A 15397-nucleotide genomic window follows, 5' to 3' on the forward strand; every position below is an offset into this window, starting at 1 on the left:
CTGAAAACTTTCGTGGTACTGTCCCGAAAGAAGCAACTGCTAAGGAATTCCTCGAGGCCATTGATATGAATTTCGCAAGCAATGAAAAGGCCGAAACGGCTTCATTGATGCATAAACTTGTGACTATGAGGTATAATGGCCGAGGAGAAATTCGGGAGCACATTATGGAAATGTCAAACACTGCTTCAAAGCTTACGGCACTTAATTTGACGATCAGTGATGATCAACTAGTGCATTTGGTTATGATATCTCTTCCTCATCAATTTGATCACTTCAAAGTTAGTTACAATACTGTGAAGGATAAATGGTCATTGAATGAGTTGATTTCTCATTGTGTTCAAGAGGAAGAGAGGTTGAAGCAAAGTAAGACGGAAAGTGCTCACTTAGCAACAAGCTATAAGGGGAAACGAGGAAAGGACAAGGGAAAGAGGCTTCTTTCCGAGTTCGCTAAGGGGAAGAGGATTCTTCCCGATTCCTCCAGAAATGTTGCGGGTCCATCTGCAAGACAATTTAAGAAGGAAAGATCAGGTTCAGTTTGCTTCTTTTGCAAGAAAGATGGACACAAGAAGAATGATTGTGAAGAATATCACGCTTGGCGCGTGAAGAAGAGTACATTTTTCACTTATGTTTGTTCAGAAGTTAATTTAGCTTCTGTACCTCGACATACTTGGTGGTTAGATTCTGGTGCTACTACTCACATAAGTGTGTCCATGCAGGGTTGCCTCCAGTGCCGAAAGCCGATTGATGCTGAAAGATTCATCTATGTGGGCGATGGCAAACAAGTTGAAGTGGAGGCAATAGGCACATTTAGATTATTATTAAAAACTGGTTGTTATTTGGATTTAGAACAGACATTCGGTGTACCGTCATTTAGATGGAATTTAATTTCTATTTCTGTATTGGACAAATTCGGTTATACTTGTTCATTTAGAAATAGTAAATTTAGTCTTTATCTAAATTCAACTTTGATTGGCACCGGTTCTCTTTCTTATGGTGATAATCTTTATTTGCTTAATACTATTACTTCATTTAATGAAGCCCTGCATGTGAACTCACAAGGTACAAAGCGTAAATTAATGAGTGAGAATTCTGCTACAATTTGGCACAAACGTTTGAGTCATATCTCCAAACGGAGAATTGAAAGACTTGTATCAGATGGAATTCTTATCATTCCCAATATGACAGACTTTCAAGTCTGTGTTGAGTGCATTAAAGGGAAACAAACAAACATTAGGAGATTTGAAGCCAATCGGACTACAGACGTCTTAGAACTTATCCATACAGATATCTGTGGACCGTTTCCTACTGTTTCTTGGAATGGTCAACGATATTTTATTACGTTCATAGACGATTATTCCAGATATGGTTATTTATATCTAATAAGTGAAAAATCTCAAGCACTGGATATGTTCAAGAGTTACAAGGCCGAGGTTGAAAACCAACTTGGAAAAAGATTTAAGAACGTCAGATCTGACCGTGGTGGAGAATACTATGGTAGATATGACGGCTCAGGTGAACAACGTCCAGGACCTTTTGCCAGATTCCTAGAGGAATGTGGAATCGTTCCCCAGTACACAATGCCTGGTAGTCCTACCATGAATGGTGTTGCTGAAAGACGAAATAGAACCCTCAAGGATATGGTTAGAAGCATGATTAGTCATTCTACTTTGCCAGAATCCCTTTGGGGAGAGGCACTTAAGACCGCAACATACATCCTAAACTGTGTACCTACTAAAGCAACTGTCGTAACCCCTTATGAATTGTGGACGGGCAAAAAGCCCAGCTTAGGTCATTTACATGTTCGGGGTTGTCCAGCAGAAGCTCGGCCTTATAGGCCACACGAGCATAAATTGGACTCTAAAACGGTAAGTTGTTACTTTGTAGGTTATCCTGAGCGGTCAAGGGGTTTCAAGTTCTATGATCCCACAACTAGATCATTTTTTGAGACGAATAATGCAAGGTTCTTTGAGGAAGTTGAGTTTGGGGGGGAAGATGGTATGAAGAATGTTGTCTTTGAAGATGAAGTAATTTCACTTCCCTTCATTCCAGAACAAGACGACAATCTCGTAATTCCTGTTCCGCCTCCTGAACAACAACATGAAGAACAACCTCAACCTCCTCAAGAACATGACGAAGTAGTGCCACTAAGAAGATCCACTAGAGTGAGGAGACCTGCAATATCTACAGATGAATATATTGTATATCTCCAAGAGCATGAGGTAGACATTGGAGTGATGGAAGATGACCCAGTCACTTTCCGTCAAGCCATTGAAAGTTCTAATGCTCAAAAGTTGATCGATGCCATGATTGAAGAGATTAAGTCTATACAAAGCAATGACGTTTGGGATCTTGTCCCATTGCCTGAAGGTGCAAAACCCATTGGTTGCAAGTGGATTTTTAAGACCAAACGGGATTCGCAAGGCAATGTGGAAAGATATAAGGCTCGTCTTGTAGCAAAAGGCTTCACTCAAAAAGAAGGCATCGATTTTACCGAGACTTTCTCTCCAGTTTCAACGAAAGACTCATTCAGAATAATCATGGCACTTGTGGCTCATTTTAATTTGGAACTACATCAGATGGATGTAAAGACAGCGTTTCTTAATGGCGACATTACAGAAACGATTTATATGGTGCAACCTGAAAACTTTGTGTCTGGTGACCCAAAGAAGATGGTATGCAAACTTAAGAAATCCATCTATGGTCTTAAACAAGCGTCTCGTCAATGATATGTTAAATTTCATCAAGTTGTCGTCTCATTTGGTTTTGAGACGAATCCTGTTGATGAATGCATATACTATAAGTTCAGTGGGAGCAAATTTATTTTCCTGGTTCTATATGTCGACGATATTCTACTTGCTTGCAACGATGTAGATTTATTACGTGACACCAAGAAATTTCTTTCAAGAAAATTCGAAATGAAAGATCTTGGTGATGCTTCTTTTGTATTAGGAATCCAAATACATCGAGATCGTTCCCTAGGTGTACTTGGATTATCACAAAAGAGCTACATCGATAAAGTGCTGGCAAGATTTGGCATGAAAGATTATAGACCAGGAGATACCCCTGTGGCTAAAGGTGATAAATTCAGTTTAAATCAATGCCCCGAAAATGAGCTTGAAAGAAAGGAAATGGAATTACATCCCTATGCATCGGCTGTGGGAAGTCTTATGTATGCACAAGTATGCACGCGTCCGGATATTGCGTTCATAGTAGGCATGCTAGGCAGATATTTGAGTAATCCCGGTATGGATCATTGGAAAGCAGTCAAACGTGTTTTGCGGTATCTGCAAAGAACAAAGAATTATATGCTCACTTATAGGAAATCGGATCAGCTTGAGATCATTGGGTATTCTGATTCGGATTTCGCGGGATGCCAAGACAGTCGTAGATCCACGTCAGGTTATGTTTTCATGCTAGCCGGATGGGCCTTATCTTGGAAAAGTGTTAAACAACATTGATAGACACCTCTACAATGGAAGCAGAATTCATAGCTTGCTTTGAGGCATCACAACATGGAGTATGGCTGCGGAACTTTATTCAAGGACTGCAAATTATGGATAGTATTGAAAGACCACTCAAGTTATATTGTGACAATAAGTCCGCAGTCATGTACTTCAACAACAACAGGAGCTCGTCGAAGTCCAAACACATTGACATCAAGTTCCTTGCTGTTAAGGATAGAATTCAAAGTAGACAATTGCAAATTGAACACTTAGGTTCAACTTCCATGCTTGCGGATCCTTTCACTAAAGGTTTACCGCCTTCGGTCTTTCATGAGCATGTATTTCACATGGGTGTTCGACCTTGTGATACTTTGGTCTAGTGGGAGTTTGTGTTCATCTATGTAATAATATTGAATTTCAATTATATTAAGTGCACACTTCAGTTACTTTGGTTTAGTTACTTTGAATTATGCTTTGATATTTTCTGATCTCACTACAGTTTCAGAGGACCAGTTGGAAATAGACATGCAAAAGATCACATAGCATGTAATTTTCATGCTGCACACTCATATTTTGATTTGTGTTGCTGGATGTGTTGATATTTGTGATCACTGATGAGTTTAGTCATGTATACGTGTTGTGACTTAAACTTCTTTGGTTCCATATTAACATGTTTAGTAGACCGGATCGGTAAAGATGATTAATATAAATAGTAAGCGCGCAACTTTAGTAATGAACAATCATTTGGTGACTTTTATGTTGGCCCAAGTGGGAGATTGTTGGAACATTTTAATATGGTCCAACATAATAGTCTAAAGATTGTATAATATTTATGACTATTTATTGATTGACCCGATTACGTGATCTACTAAGGTTATATAATTTATAGGGTCAATCGATTATATATAAAAGTATGAGGACTGTTATGCAGATACTACTTTGGATAACTTTAATTTTGTTATGGGTGAAATTAAAGTTATAATAAAGTTAGGGACTTATTCTCTAAATACATGGTTATGGTCCCCAAGTGCAACCTATAATTAGGTTAACAGATTCTCATTCCTGTTAATCTAACGTATTTTCAAGACTTACAGATTACAGAGAATCTGTGAGAAGAGCGTTGTCACTTGGAAGATTAATTTCCATACTTTAGAATCATCAACAACATCATGAATCCAAATCCATTTACGCTTCCACTTTAAGTTTATCAATCTTATTCAACATGTATGATTTGTGTGATGAATTATGTGAATCATTAATTTGATTTCAACAGCACATAACTACGTATAAAGCTAATAATTTTTATTTTAAAAACTAATGAATTAATTGGTGGGTCTTAAGCCGTAGGTTGGTCAACCCTTGGACTGATAAATTTTTTCTGCATCGTTGATCGAAAATGCCACGTGTGCATAGGTAAATAGGGGCCGAGAGAGAACATTTAAAATTGTAAGCGAACATTATAAGTTTTGAGCTCAAGAGTTTGAAAAACTATATTTATTCGATTTGATTTAATTGCATTTGCCTTTGTACAACGATTCACACTAACTACCTAAAGAAATTAGTAATTTTATAAATATAGGAATTGTAAAAGAATTAATTGGTAGGGTTTCAAGCCGGGTCGGTCAACTCATGGATCGATACATTTGATGCACATTATTAATGTATAATGACGCGTGTACATAGGAAGGTAGGGATTGAGAGATGACATTTATTAACGTAAGCGAACCATATATGTTTCAAACTCGAATTTTAAAATAAAATACTCCTTTATTTTATGAGATTCGATTTAATTGATTAAGCCTAAAATAAAATGGTAGAAAAGGCGGGGCGTTACAACACCAACCTAAAATCCTCCACTGTGGTCCCGTTCGGCCTCTTTTGTATGCGACAAAGCTTAATGAATTCTTGAAGAAATCATAAGGGTCATCGTTCTTGAGCTTCCTGGGTGTGGATATTATTGCCGTAAGAGGGTCTCCGGTCCATCAAGTTCTCAATAACAGGGTCTGCTTCCTCAGCAGTTAAAATATTGTCATTGTACTGTTTTTTTTAATTCATATTGGTTTTAATCTATGTTACTTGTTTTCTAAATCGAAAATTAAAAGAACAAAATGCAAAAAAATGGTGAAATAAGTTGACTGATTCTGGGGATGAAAATGGGACTGCTTTGTTGCAGGTGTTGTGGCTGAAAATAAAAATTCTGACATGGCGGGCAAAAATGGGTTGTAGCTTATTTTGGGATCATTACCGTGAATGCCGTTACTTTGATCCCATACCCCATGGCTAGGCTGAGTCTCATACTACTCGAAAACCCCACCTCCACCCGCCGCTTATGCTGCAGTCGCCGACGCCTTAACGTGCTCCTCCAACCCTAATTCATATTTCATTCCCCCATAGAAAGCAGGTGGAATTAAATTCCTTCCTTGCCATTTTTTTTATTAAACCAAGTAGTACTATGAAAAGATATTCTAAATTACAAATAAATGTTTGGTAATTAGACATGGAATATTTGACGGTTTTGTTTTGTGCAGTGAAAGAATAAAGGGACTAGAACTAGAATGAATCGTTAGAGATATTTTTTGCATTTACAATTTGAAATAAGTTATCTTCATTGGGATAAACTGAAAAAAAAGTGAGTTATTGGCGAGTCATAAATTCATCATATTTTCGCATAATTTGCATGCATGTAAGTAAAGAGCTTATATTAGTAATGAATTACTTATATTTTGTCTATACTTTGTAACCACAAAGAACTAGAATTAAGGCTATTTTAAATAAACTAAAAAAAAATAAAGAACACTAAGCAAACAAATAACTTCAATTCATTTAAAAATTTGTGGATACATTATAATTTAAAAACAGTAAAATAGATATTTTAATAAAGTAACTGTAGCGATGTGAAGAATTTCACTGAAAAACTGTAAACTGTAAACTGTGGTGAAGTGAAGTTTGTAGCGATGGTGATGCAATCTCTCCCTAATACCCAGGGTGGTGGTGGTAGTTGCCGGGAAATCCTCCATAATTAGCCCCGCCTTGACCACCGTCGACGTTGCCACCCGAACCGCCAGGAAATCCTCCATAATTAACCCCGCCTTGAGCACCGCCGACGTTTCCGTCAGAGCTGCCGGGATATCCTCCATAATTAGCCTCGCCTTGAACGCCGCCGGGAAATCCTCCATAATTAGCCCCGCCTTGAGCGCCAGCAATGCCGGCGTTGTAGGGAACGACGCCGGCAGAGGGAGCTCCATAGTTGTAGCCCGCCGTACCATACCCCATCGGCGGATACTGCACATTCTGTCCATACCCCGCCGCAGCGCCGCCGCCTCCGTAGCCATAAACCCCGGCGCCACCGCTGAACTGGGCTTGAACCCCCTGCTTGTACATAAGCACCGAGTTCCTCAGCTGGTCGAGCTGCTGGTAGTTGAGGCTCTCCAACTGAAGCACCGGAGGCAGGCCGTCAAGCTCCTTCCTCCGCTGCTTCGCCTGATCCACCTGCGTCTCCACAGCCACCACCTCCCGGTTTGCGCTCCTGTTCGGCGGCCTGGTAGTGGGCCATGACCGCCCTGTCGGCTTCAGTGATTGGCGCCCCGCCACCGATGTCAGCTTGGAGGAACCTAATAATACAGTATATATTTATTTAATTAATTTATGCATGAAAACTCAACTCAGAAGTGACAGATAATATGATGAATTAAGAAATATTATCAGAAGAACCTGGTGGTGACAACTTCGACGCTGGGGTGGCCGAAGGAGTGAGGCTTGTCGCCCGGGGAGTAGACCACGAGGGCGCACTCGGCGCCGCACAGCGTGCTCAGCTCGCTCGCCTTCTTGAAGACGCCTGCGCGGCGCTTCGAGAAGGTGACTTGGAGATTGGTGTCGTTCTCGATCTTCGCCATCTCGATCTTCTGCCTCCCCTTGCCCTTCCTCCGCTGCTCGTTCTCGTGATGCAGCATGTAGTCGTCGCCATCTTCGTCGCCGCCTTGGGGATGCATCGGGTAGTTGTTGTTGCCGTCACCTGAAGCATTCATTGTGATAATTGATTGGAAAGTATTTGTGTTTGGTACAAAATGACTAGGTTGAGTTGCTATTTATAATCGAGAGTGAAGCATAAATTAGAAATTGGTTTTACTTCATTATTAATTTGAGTAATTGTTCATGTTGATTTTGTCACGTAGAGAATCCATGAGAGGTAGCGAGAAATCTTTGGACAGGTGAATTGTAATTAATTTTCCGTCGTGTCGTTAAATAGATGTCACAATAGAGGATTCTTTATTGTAATTATATATAGATATCACAATAAACACACATAATCAGTATTTTCTTTACATAAAAAATGGAAATTCTTCACATCTGAAATGAAATTTGAAATATTATTTCATGTAATTATAAATAAAAGTAGTACTACAAGTTATATCGTAAAGATTTGTTAGTACTTTTTAATTTGAAGTACTAGCTGACTAAGTCACGAACAATAATAAATTTCATTGAGAATTATTGTTTATGATAATTTTCTAGGGTTAAAGAATAAATCCAATTGTAAACAAGCCTTTAATAAAGGAAAATTTTAAAATACACATATTTGTTGTTGTTGTGAGTTGCCTTATTTAAAGAGCGTTTCTCGTCGAAATATCTTGATTGCGAATTGATTAATAGATGAGATGTAAGAATGTTAACGTGTACATCATTGATGTAGCAATGCCGCGTGTGTATAGGTAAGTTGCGGTCGGGAAGGACATTTATTGATGTCCGAATTCTAAAAGTTTGAGCTCAAAATTTTGAAAAGCTACATTTTCCGTTATCCGATTTAATTGTTTAAGTCTTTGTACTATAATCCACGTACAATACGTATAAAGCTAATAATTTTTATAAATATAAAAATTCTAAAGAATTAATTGATGGTTCGTAAGACATAGGTCAAGTCAACCCTTGGACTGATAGATTTGATCTTCATCGCTGATCGAGAATGCCAAGTGTGCATAGGCATGTAGTGGTCGAGAGCGGACATTTATTAATTTAACTAACTTTATATTTTAAAAAAACTATATTTTATGTGATTCGATTTAATTGCACAACGATTCACACTAACTACTAAAAGAAGATAATAATTTTATAAAAATAGAAATTCTAAAAGATTTAATGGTGGCGTCTCAAACCTGAGGTTGGTCAACCCGTGGACCGATAGATTTGATGTACTCCAGATTTGATGTACTCCCTCTGTTCTATGTTAATAGAGTCATTTTTCTAGTTGGAAAGGTTCAAGTTAATAGAGTTATTTCTAGTTTTGGCAAAAGTAATATTCTCTCTTTTACTTTATTCTCTCCTACTTTTTTCACCATCATTTTAACACACTATTCTTAAACTCCGTGCCGAAAAGAAATGTCTTTATTAACAAGGAACGGAGGGAGTACCTTATTGATGTAGAATGACGCGTGTGCATAGGAAGATAGGAGTTGAGGGATGACATTTATTAATGTATGCGAACATATAAGTTTCGAGCTCAAAATTTAACAAAGTTATATTTTATGAGATTCGATTTAATTGCATAAACCTATGCACAAAGATTTACATAAACTACTAAAAAAGTTAAAAATTAATAATATAGAAATTATAAATAATTAATTGGTTGGATCTTAAGCACGATTGGTCAACCCTTGGACCGAAAAATTTGTTGTACATCTTTAATGTTGAATGCCTCGTGTGCATAGGCACGTTGCGGCCGGGGATGACATTTATTAATGTAAGGCGAGCCCTAATTGTTTCGAGCTCAAAATTTTGAAATGCTATATTTTCATAATTCGATTAATTGCATATGCCTTTGTACTATGATCCATATAAGCAATGTATAAAGCTAATAATTTTTTGAATATAAATATTTTAAAGAATTAATTGGTGGGTCTTGCCGAGGTCGGTCAACCCTTGGACTTATAGATTTGATTTACATCGTTATCAAGAATGCTACGTGTGCATAGGCAGGTAGGGGTCGAGAGAGGACATTTTTTCATGATATTCTATTTAATTGCACATGTCTTTTGATATGATGTGTTTCATGCATTGATTACTGGTCAAATTGATAGTACTTTAACATATAATATGCGCAAATGAGTTACTTAGTGTGCAGAAAAGGGATAGAAATGCTTGTCAGAATGATGCATTTCGAATTTGACTGCAAGAAGGCAATGCAAGATTCTAGAAGGGAGAGGGTACAAATGTCAAGATACCTAGAAAATACCCCTAGGAATCAAAGTCAAGTCGCCCTATAAATAGAAGGACTTATTACAAAGAAATGAGCTCTCATTCCACTTGGTTTTCACTCATACTTGAAGCCTTTGTAGGAGGGGGAAAACAAAGCGCCTGTCGTCCATTATCTAACTTCTTGCCGCTCTTTGGAGCGACAAATAATTTACATTTACATTTCCATTTTGCCTTTACTTTTGTGATTTGAAGTATTTTAGTTATTTTATCTTTGGATATTTCTAGTTTAATCTCTTAGATATAATCATACTTTTGTTGAATGTCGTTTAGGTTTTGAACCTCTTGAGTTTTGTGAACCTTTGCAAGATTATCGTAGTTTAAAATTTTTTGTTCTACATTGCGTGTGTTGGATGCTTGCAGCAATTGGTTTATATTTGAAGTGCAGATTAGAATAGTTTTAATTGTGTGCATGTTTTAATTATGAGTCATTTGTTGGGGATGTTCCTTTTTAGTTATGTTTTGTTTGTCGCTCATGCAAGTTGTTCAGTTTGTCGCCCATGTCAAACTGCGTAGGGAGAATATTATCGATTCACACTAACTATTCCCTCCGTCCCAAATTACTTGAGTCGTATTCATTTTTGGGTTGTCCCAAGTTACTTGAGTCATTTCTCTTTTGGCTAAAAACAAAATATTTAATTACACCTACTTTATTCTTTCTTTACTTTACTTTCTCTCATCTCTCTCTTACTTTATTCTCTCTTTTACTTTATTTTACTTTATTTAATTCATTAAACACAACTTTCTTAAATCTCATAACGAAAAGAAACGCTTCAAGTAACATGGGACGGAGGGAGTACTAAAACACTAAACAAGTAAATAATTATATATAGAAATTCTAAAGGATTTTAATAATTGGTAGGGTCTCAAGCCCAGGGTCGGTCAACCCATGGACTGACTAGATTTGATGATGTACATGTACATAGAAAGATAGGGGTTGAGCCGTTGAGGGATGACATTTACTAATGTAAGTGAACAGTATAAGTTTCAAGCTCAAAATTCAAAAAAAAAAATACAATTCTCTTCGTGCCTTAAATTTTATCACACTTTGACTGGGCACGAGTTTTAAGAAATGTAATGGGAAGTGAGTTGAAAAGTTAGTGGAGAGTGGATCCTACTTTTATATATTAGTTTTATAATAAAATGTGAATTGGAATGAGTTGGTGGTATATGTGGTACACTACAAAAAAAATGGTAAAAGTGAAATTTGACATATTTTGTGGGACGGAAGGAAATGAAAAATGTGACAAAATTTAAGGGACGTAGGGAGTATATTTCATGATATTCGATTTAGTTGCATAAGCCTTTGCACAACAATTTGCATAAACTACTAAAAAAAATGATAATTAATATATATAAAAATTCTAATGAATTAACTGTTGTGGTTTTAACTGTTGATATAGAAATTGCTTTTACTTCATTATCAAATTGAGTAATTGTTCTTGCATATATGGTCACGTAGAGAATCCACAGAGGATGATAGGTATCTTTTGGACAGGTGAAATGTAATTAATTTTCGGTCGTTTCGTTTAAAGAGTAACCATTAATCAAAGTTCTTCAACTATTGGGAAAATCACAATTAAGGATTCTTTATTAGTTGTATAATTGTATAGATGTCACAGTAAACACACATTATCAATATATTCTTTACATAAAAATGGGAATTCTCGCGGACACATCTAATATGAAAATTGAAATATTATTTTATTATAATAAAATATAAAAAGTATATATATAACTTTTGTTGTAAAGATTAGTTACATTTTAACGTGAAGTACTAGTTCGTTCTTAATTAATGAATACATGACTAAAGTCACAAACAATAATAGGTTTAATTGAAAATATGATAACATTTCTAGGATTAAGAAAAAATTTATTTGTGAGTTAGTTAGTCTTTAGAAAAGAAAAATAATTAGACTAAAAGATTCTTGAAGAATAAGTTAAGCAAAAAGTTGCCCTTTGGATAAAATAAATCATGACTCATATTTAATGGTGAGTAGCCTTATTTAAAGAATGATTCTTATTAGAATATATTGATCGCGAATTAATTAAGAGGTGTGACATAAGAATGTTAACGTGTACATCATTGATGTAGTAATGCCGCGTGGGCATATGCAGGTTGCGGACGGAGAGGACGTTATTAATGTAAGCCGAACCCTAAAAGTTTCGAGCTCAGAATTTCGAAAAGCTATATTTTCCGTAATTCGTTTTATTTACATAAGCCTTTGCAGTATGATCCACATAAACTATGTACACAGTAATTATTTCATAAATATAAAAATTCTAAAGAATTAACTGGTGGGTCTTAAGCCCTAGGTCGGTCAATCCTTAGATTGATAGAATTGATCTACATCACTGGTTGAGAATGCCACGTGTGCATAGGCATGTACGGGTCGAGGGATGATATTTATTAATGTAAGCGGACTTTATAAGTTTCGAGCTTGAAATTTTGAAAAGCTATATTTTATGTGATTCGATTTAATTGCATATGCCTTTATACTACGACTCACACTAACTACTAAAAAAACTTAATAATTTATATATATAGAAATTCTAAAAGAATTAATTGGTGGGGTCTCAAGTCGGTCAAGCCTTGGACAACCCTTGAACAGATAGATTTGGTGTACATTATTGTTGTACAATGACGCGTGTGCATAGGAAGGTACGGGTTGAAGGATGTCATTTTATGATATAAGCGAACATTATAAGTTTCGAGCTCAAATTTAAAAAAACTACTCCCCACTTCCCCCTCGTCCGCCTTTATAGATGAAATTGACTCATGCATTTATAGATGAAATTTCAATATGTATTCATTGTTTTATTGCATACAAGCAAAACTATACTATTGCATACAAGCAAAACTATACTATGTATTAATAAAATGATAGTAAACCAGTCACAAAGCAGTAGGAATTTCTCGCATCTACATTACTTATGCAAAAAATACTCGATAAACATCTCAAATATTATCAAACATATTTTTGCATGTAGTTATCAGATTCCTACAATCCTGAGACGCAAAACTTCACAATATTGAACACGATCCGTTTCGCATCATATCTAATTTCCGAGACGAATTACATTTTTTTCATGTTCATGAAAATCCTACTAGAGTATATCTTTTACTTCCAATATATATAGGCCACGAACTAGATCCAAACAATACAACTCGATCATTATAAAACATACTCGTTTTATGCCACTAGAGTGCCTCCGAATTCTAATAGGCCACGAACTAGATCCGAATAACTAAACAATATAACTAAAATATCTAATCAATTGTCGATTCAAGATATATAAACAGATAGGTTTATCATTATCGAGCGTATTGCAATATTTTTTCTGCCACCCGAGCGCTTTCTACTTCTAATAGACCTCAAATTAGATCCGAATAATTCATAAGTAACCATGAAACACAAAATTATCAAAAATACATAGAAAAAGTAATAAACCAAGAACCACATCATATCTTTTATACACTAGTGAGACTAGCAAACCCCCATAACCCAAAACAAATCAGAAAAACCATGGAAATGCTTTTAGAGTTAATTTCGAAATATTGGTTACTTATAGTGTAGATTTTGATTTTCAGGCGAGTTTGTGTCTTGGTTGTGGTTATTGAAAGTTAATTAATTAATAGTAAATCATTGTTTTGGAGCTCAAGTGAACCATAATATATGTAATGTTTCTTACAGTGATTTTGTTTTCTATTTATGCAAATGGCTGGAATTTTGATCAAATTTTGATATATCCCATAACTATAAAAGTCAGTCAACAAAATTGTAAAGTTCATAATACCTTTATTCGAATCTTCATATTCAAATTTTTATTAGTTTGGAAACACATTTAACATTCACTCAACCACATAATTATATTGAATCAGCCATTCTTGAAGATGCCTGCCTCGCGCTTTGTGAAGGTGATTTGGCGAATGCCGGTCTCCTTCACGATATTCAGCGTTACTGTCTTTCCTTTCCCGTTGCCCTGCCTCTGTTGCCCGTTATTGGGATGCATTGCCTGGCCGTTGCCTTCATCAGGTGCATTCATTGTGAAAACTGATTGAATAATATTTGTTTTATTGTATAAAATGACAAGGTTGATTTGTTATTTATAATCGAGAGTGATGTATGATTTAGAAATTGCTTTTACTTCATTATCAAATTGAGTAATTGTTCTTGTTGATTTTGTCACGTAGAGAATCCATAGAGGAAGATGGATATCTTTTGGACAGGTGAAATGTAATTAATTTTAGGTGGTTTTGTTGAAATAGTAACCATTAATCAAAGTTCTTCAACTATTGGGAAAATAACAGTAAATGATTTTTTATTAGTAGTATAATTGTATAGATGTCACAATAAAGAAACATGATCAATATTTTCATAACATAAAAAATGGGAATTCTTGACGCGGACACATCTAAAATGAAATTTGAAATATTTAATCATAAATAAAAAGTTCAATTTTGTTGTAAAGATTAGTTACTTTTTTTTAACGTGTAGTACTAGTTCGTTCTTATAATTAAAGAATACATGACTAAAGTCACTACCAATAATAGGTTCCATTGAAATGTAAGATTCTCATGTGAATATCATGATCGCGAATCAATTAAGAGGTGAGATTTAAAAATGTTAACGTGTACATCATGTGTTTGGATCCCCTGCTTTGGAGAGAAGCACATTAGTGGATGTTGTTTCTCACATCCCACTATTTTAATCACAAAATATATTAAAATATTAATTTCATTTTTTATAAAATAATAGAGTATGAGAGACAGCATCAACTATTGTGCTTCTCTCTACAGCAGGGGATCCAATTCCGTACATCATTGATTAGCAATGTAGCGTGTGCATAGGCAGGTTGCGGACGGAGAGGACATTTATTAATGTAAGTCGTACCCTAAAAGTTTCGAGCTCAAAATTTTGAAAAGCTATATTTTCCGTAATTTGATTAATTGATAAGTCATTTTAGCAGAGCAGGGGATCCAAATCCGTACATCATTGATTAGCAATGTAGCGTGTGCATAGGCAGGTTGCGGACGGAGAGGACATTATTAATGTAAGCCGTACCCGAAAAGTTTCGAGCTCAAATTTTTGAAAAGCTATATTTTCCGTAATTTGATTTAATTGATAAGTCATTTTAGCAGAGCAGAGGATCCAAATCCGTACATCATTGATTAGCAATGCCGCGTGTGCATAGGTCGGTTGCGGACAAGAGAGGACATTTATTAATGTAAGCCGTACCATAAAAGTTTCGAGCTCAAAATTTTTGAAAAGCAATATTTTCCGTAATTTGATTTAATTGCATAAGTCATTTTATTTGTTTAGTCATAAATTCATCATATTTTCGTTTAGCTTGCATGTAAGCAAAGAGCTTATATTAGCGGTGAATTAGTTCTATTTTGTCTACACAACACAACTACAAAGGACTCTAATTTACATAAATTAAAGACAATAAGTCACATTAAGCAAAACAATAACTTTATTCAATGTTCTAACTGTAGAGATTTTAATTACTTTATTATGATGGAATATTTTAAACTCTGTGGTGTGGATTGAAGTTGGTAGCGATGGAGATGGAAGCGGTCGAGATCGGCGTCCCCCTAATACCCAGGGTGGCCGAAATTGTCAGGAAATCCTCCATAATTAGCCTCGTCAGCAGCGGCGCCAACGTCCGCCACCGCCGGGTAGTGGCGCCGTCATAAGGAACAA

At 36.0% G+C, this 15397-nt stretch overlaps 2 protein-coding genes across 2 annotated transcripts; one reads left to right on the forward strand and one right to left on the reverse strand.

Annotated features, from left to right (window-relative positions):
* The first annotated feature begins 2915 nt into the window (after window positions 1-2915).
* LOC121754819 (secreted RxLR effector protein 161-like) lies at window positions 2916-3458 on the forward strand. Its single transcript, XM_042150119.1, has one exon. It carries the CDS (start codon window positions 2916-2918, stop codon window positions 3456-3458), a length of 543 nt encoding a protein of 180 aa, XP_042006053.1.
* Window positions 3459-6416: 2958 nt separating this feature from the next.
* LOC121754820 (myocyte-specific enhancer factor 2-like) lies at window positions 6417-13736 on the reverse strand. Its single transcript, XM_042150120.1, has 3 exons — window positions 13589-13736; window positions 7155-7455; window positions 6417-6981 (listed from the first exon to the last, which is right to left on the reverse strand). The coding sequence occupies exons 1-3, from the start codon at window positions 13734-13736 to the stop codon at window positions 6417-6419; spliced, it is 1014 nt and encodes a 337-aa protein (XP_042006054.1).
* Between the last annotated feature and the right edge of the window lie 1661 nt (window positions 13737-15397).

Source organism: Salvia splendens, chromosome 11 (assembly GCF_004379255.2).
Source record: "Salvia splendens isolate huo1 chromosome 11, SspV2, whole genome shotgun sequence".
NCBI lineage: Eukaryota > Viridiplantae > Streptophyta > Magnoliopsida > Lamiales > Lamiaceae > Salvia > Salvia splendens.

Excerpts from the sequence above, each read along its gene's own strand:
- LOC121754819 (XM_042150119.1), top strand. The coding sequence starts at position 2,916 with ATGAAAGATCTTGGTGATGCTTCTTTTGTATTAGGAATCCAAATACAT.
- LOC121754820 (XM_042150120.1), bottom strand. The coding sequence starts at position 13,736 with ATGAATGCACCTGATGAAGGCAACGGCCAGGCAATGCATCCCAATAAC. Across the intron at positions 7,456-13,588 it reads CTTCACAAAGCGCGAGGCAG|GTGACGGCAACAACAACTAC; the intron begins GCATCTTCAAGA and ends TGAATGCTTCAG. Across the intron at positions 6,982-7,154 it reads GTCGAAGTTGTCACCACCAG|GCCGCCGAACAGGAGCGCAA; the intron begins GTTCTTCTGATA and ends GCCCACTACCAG.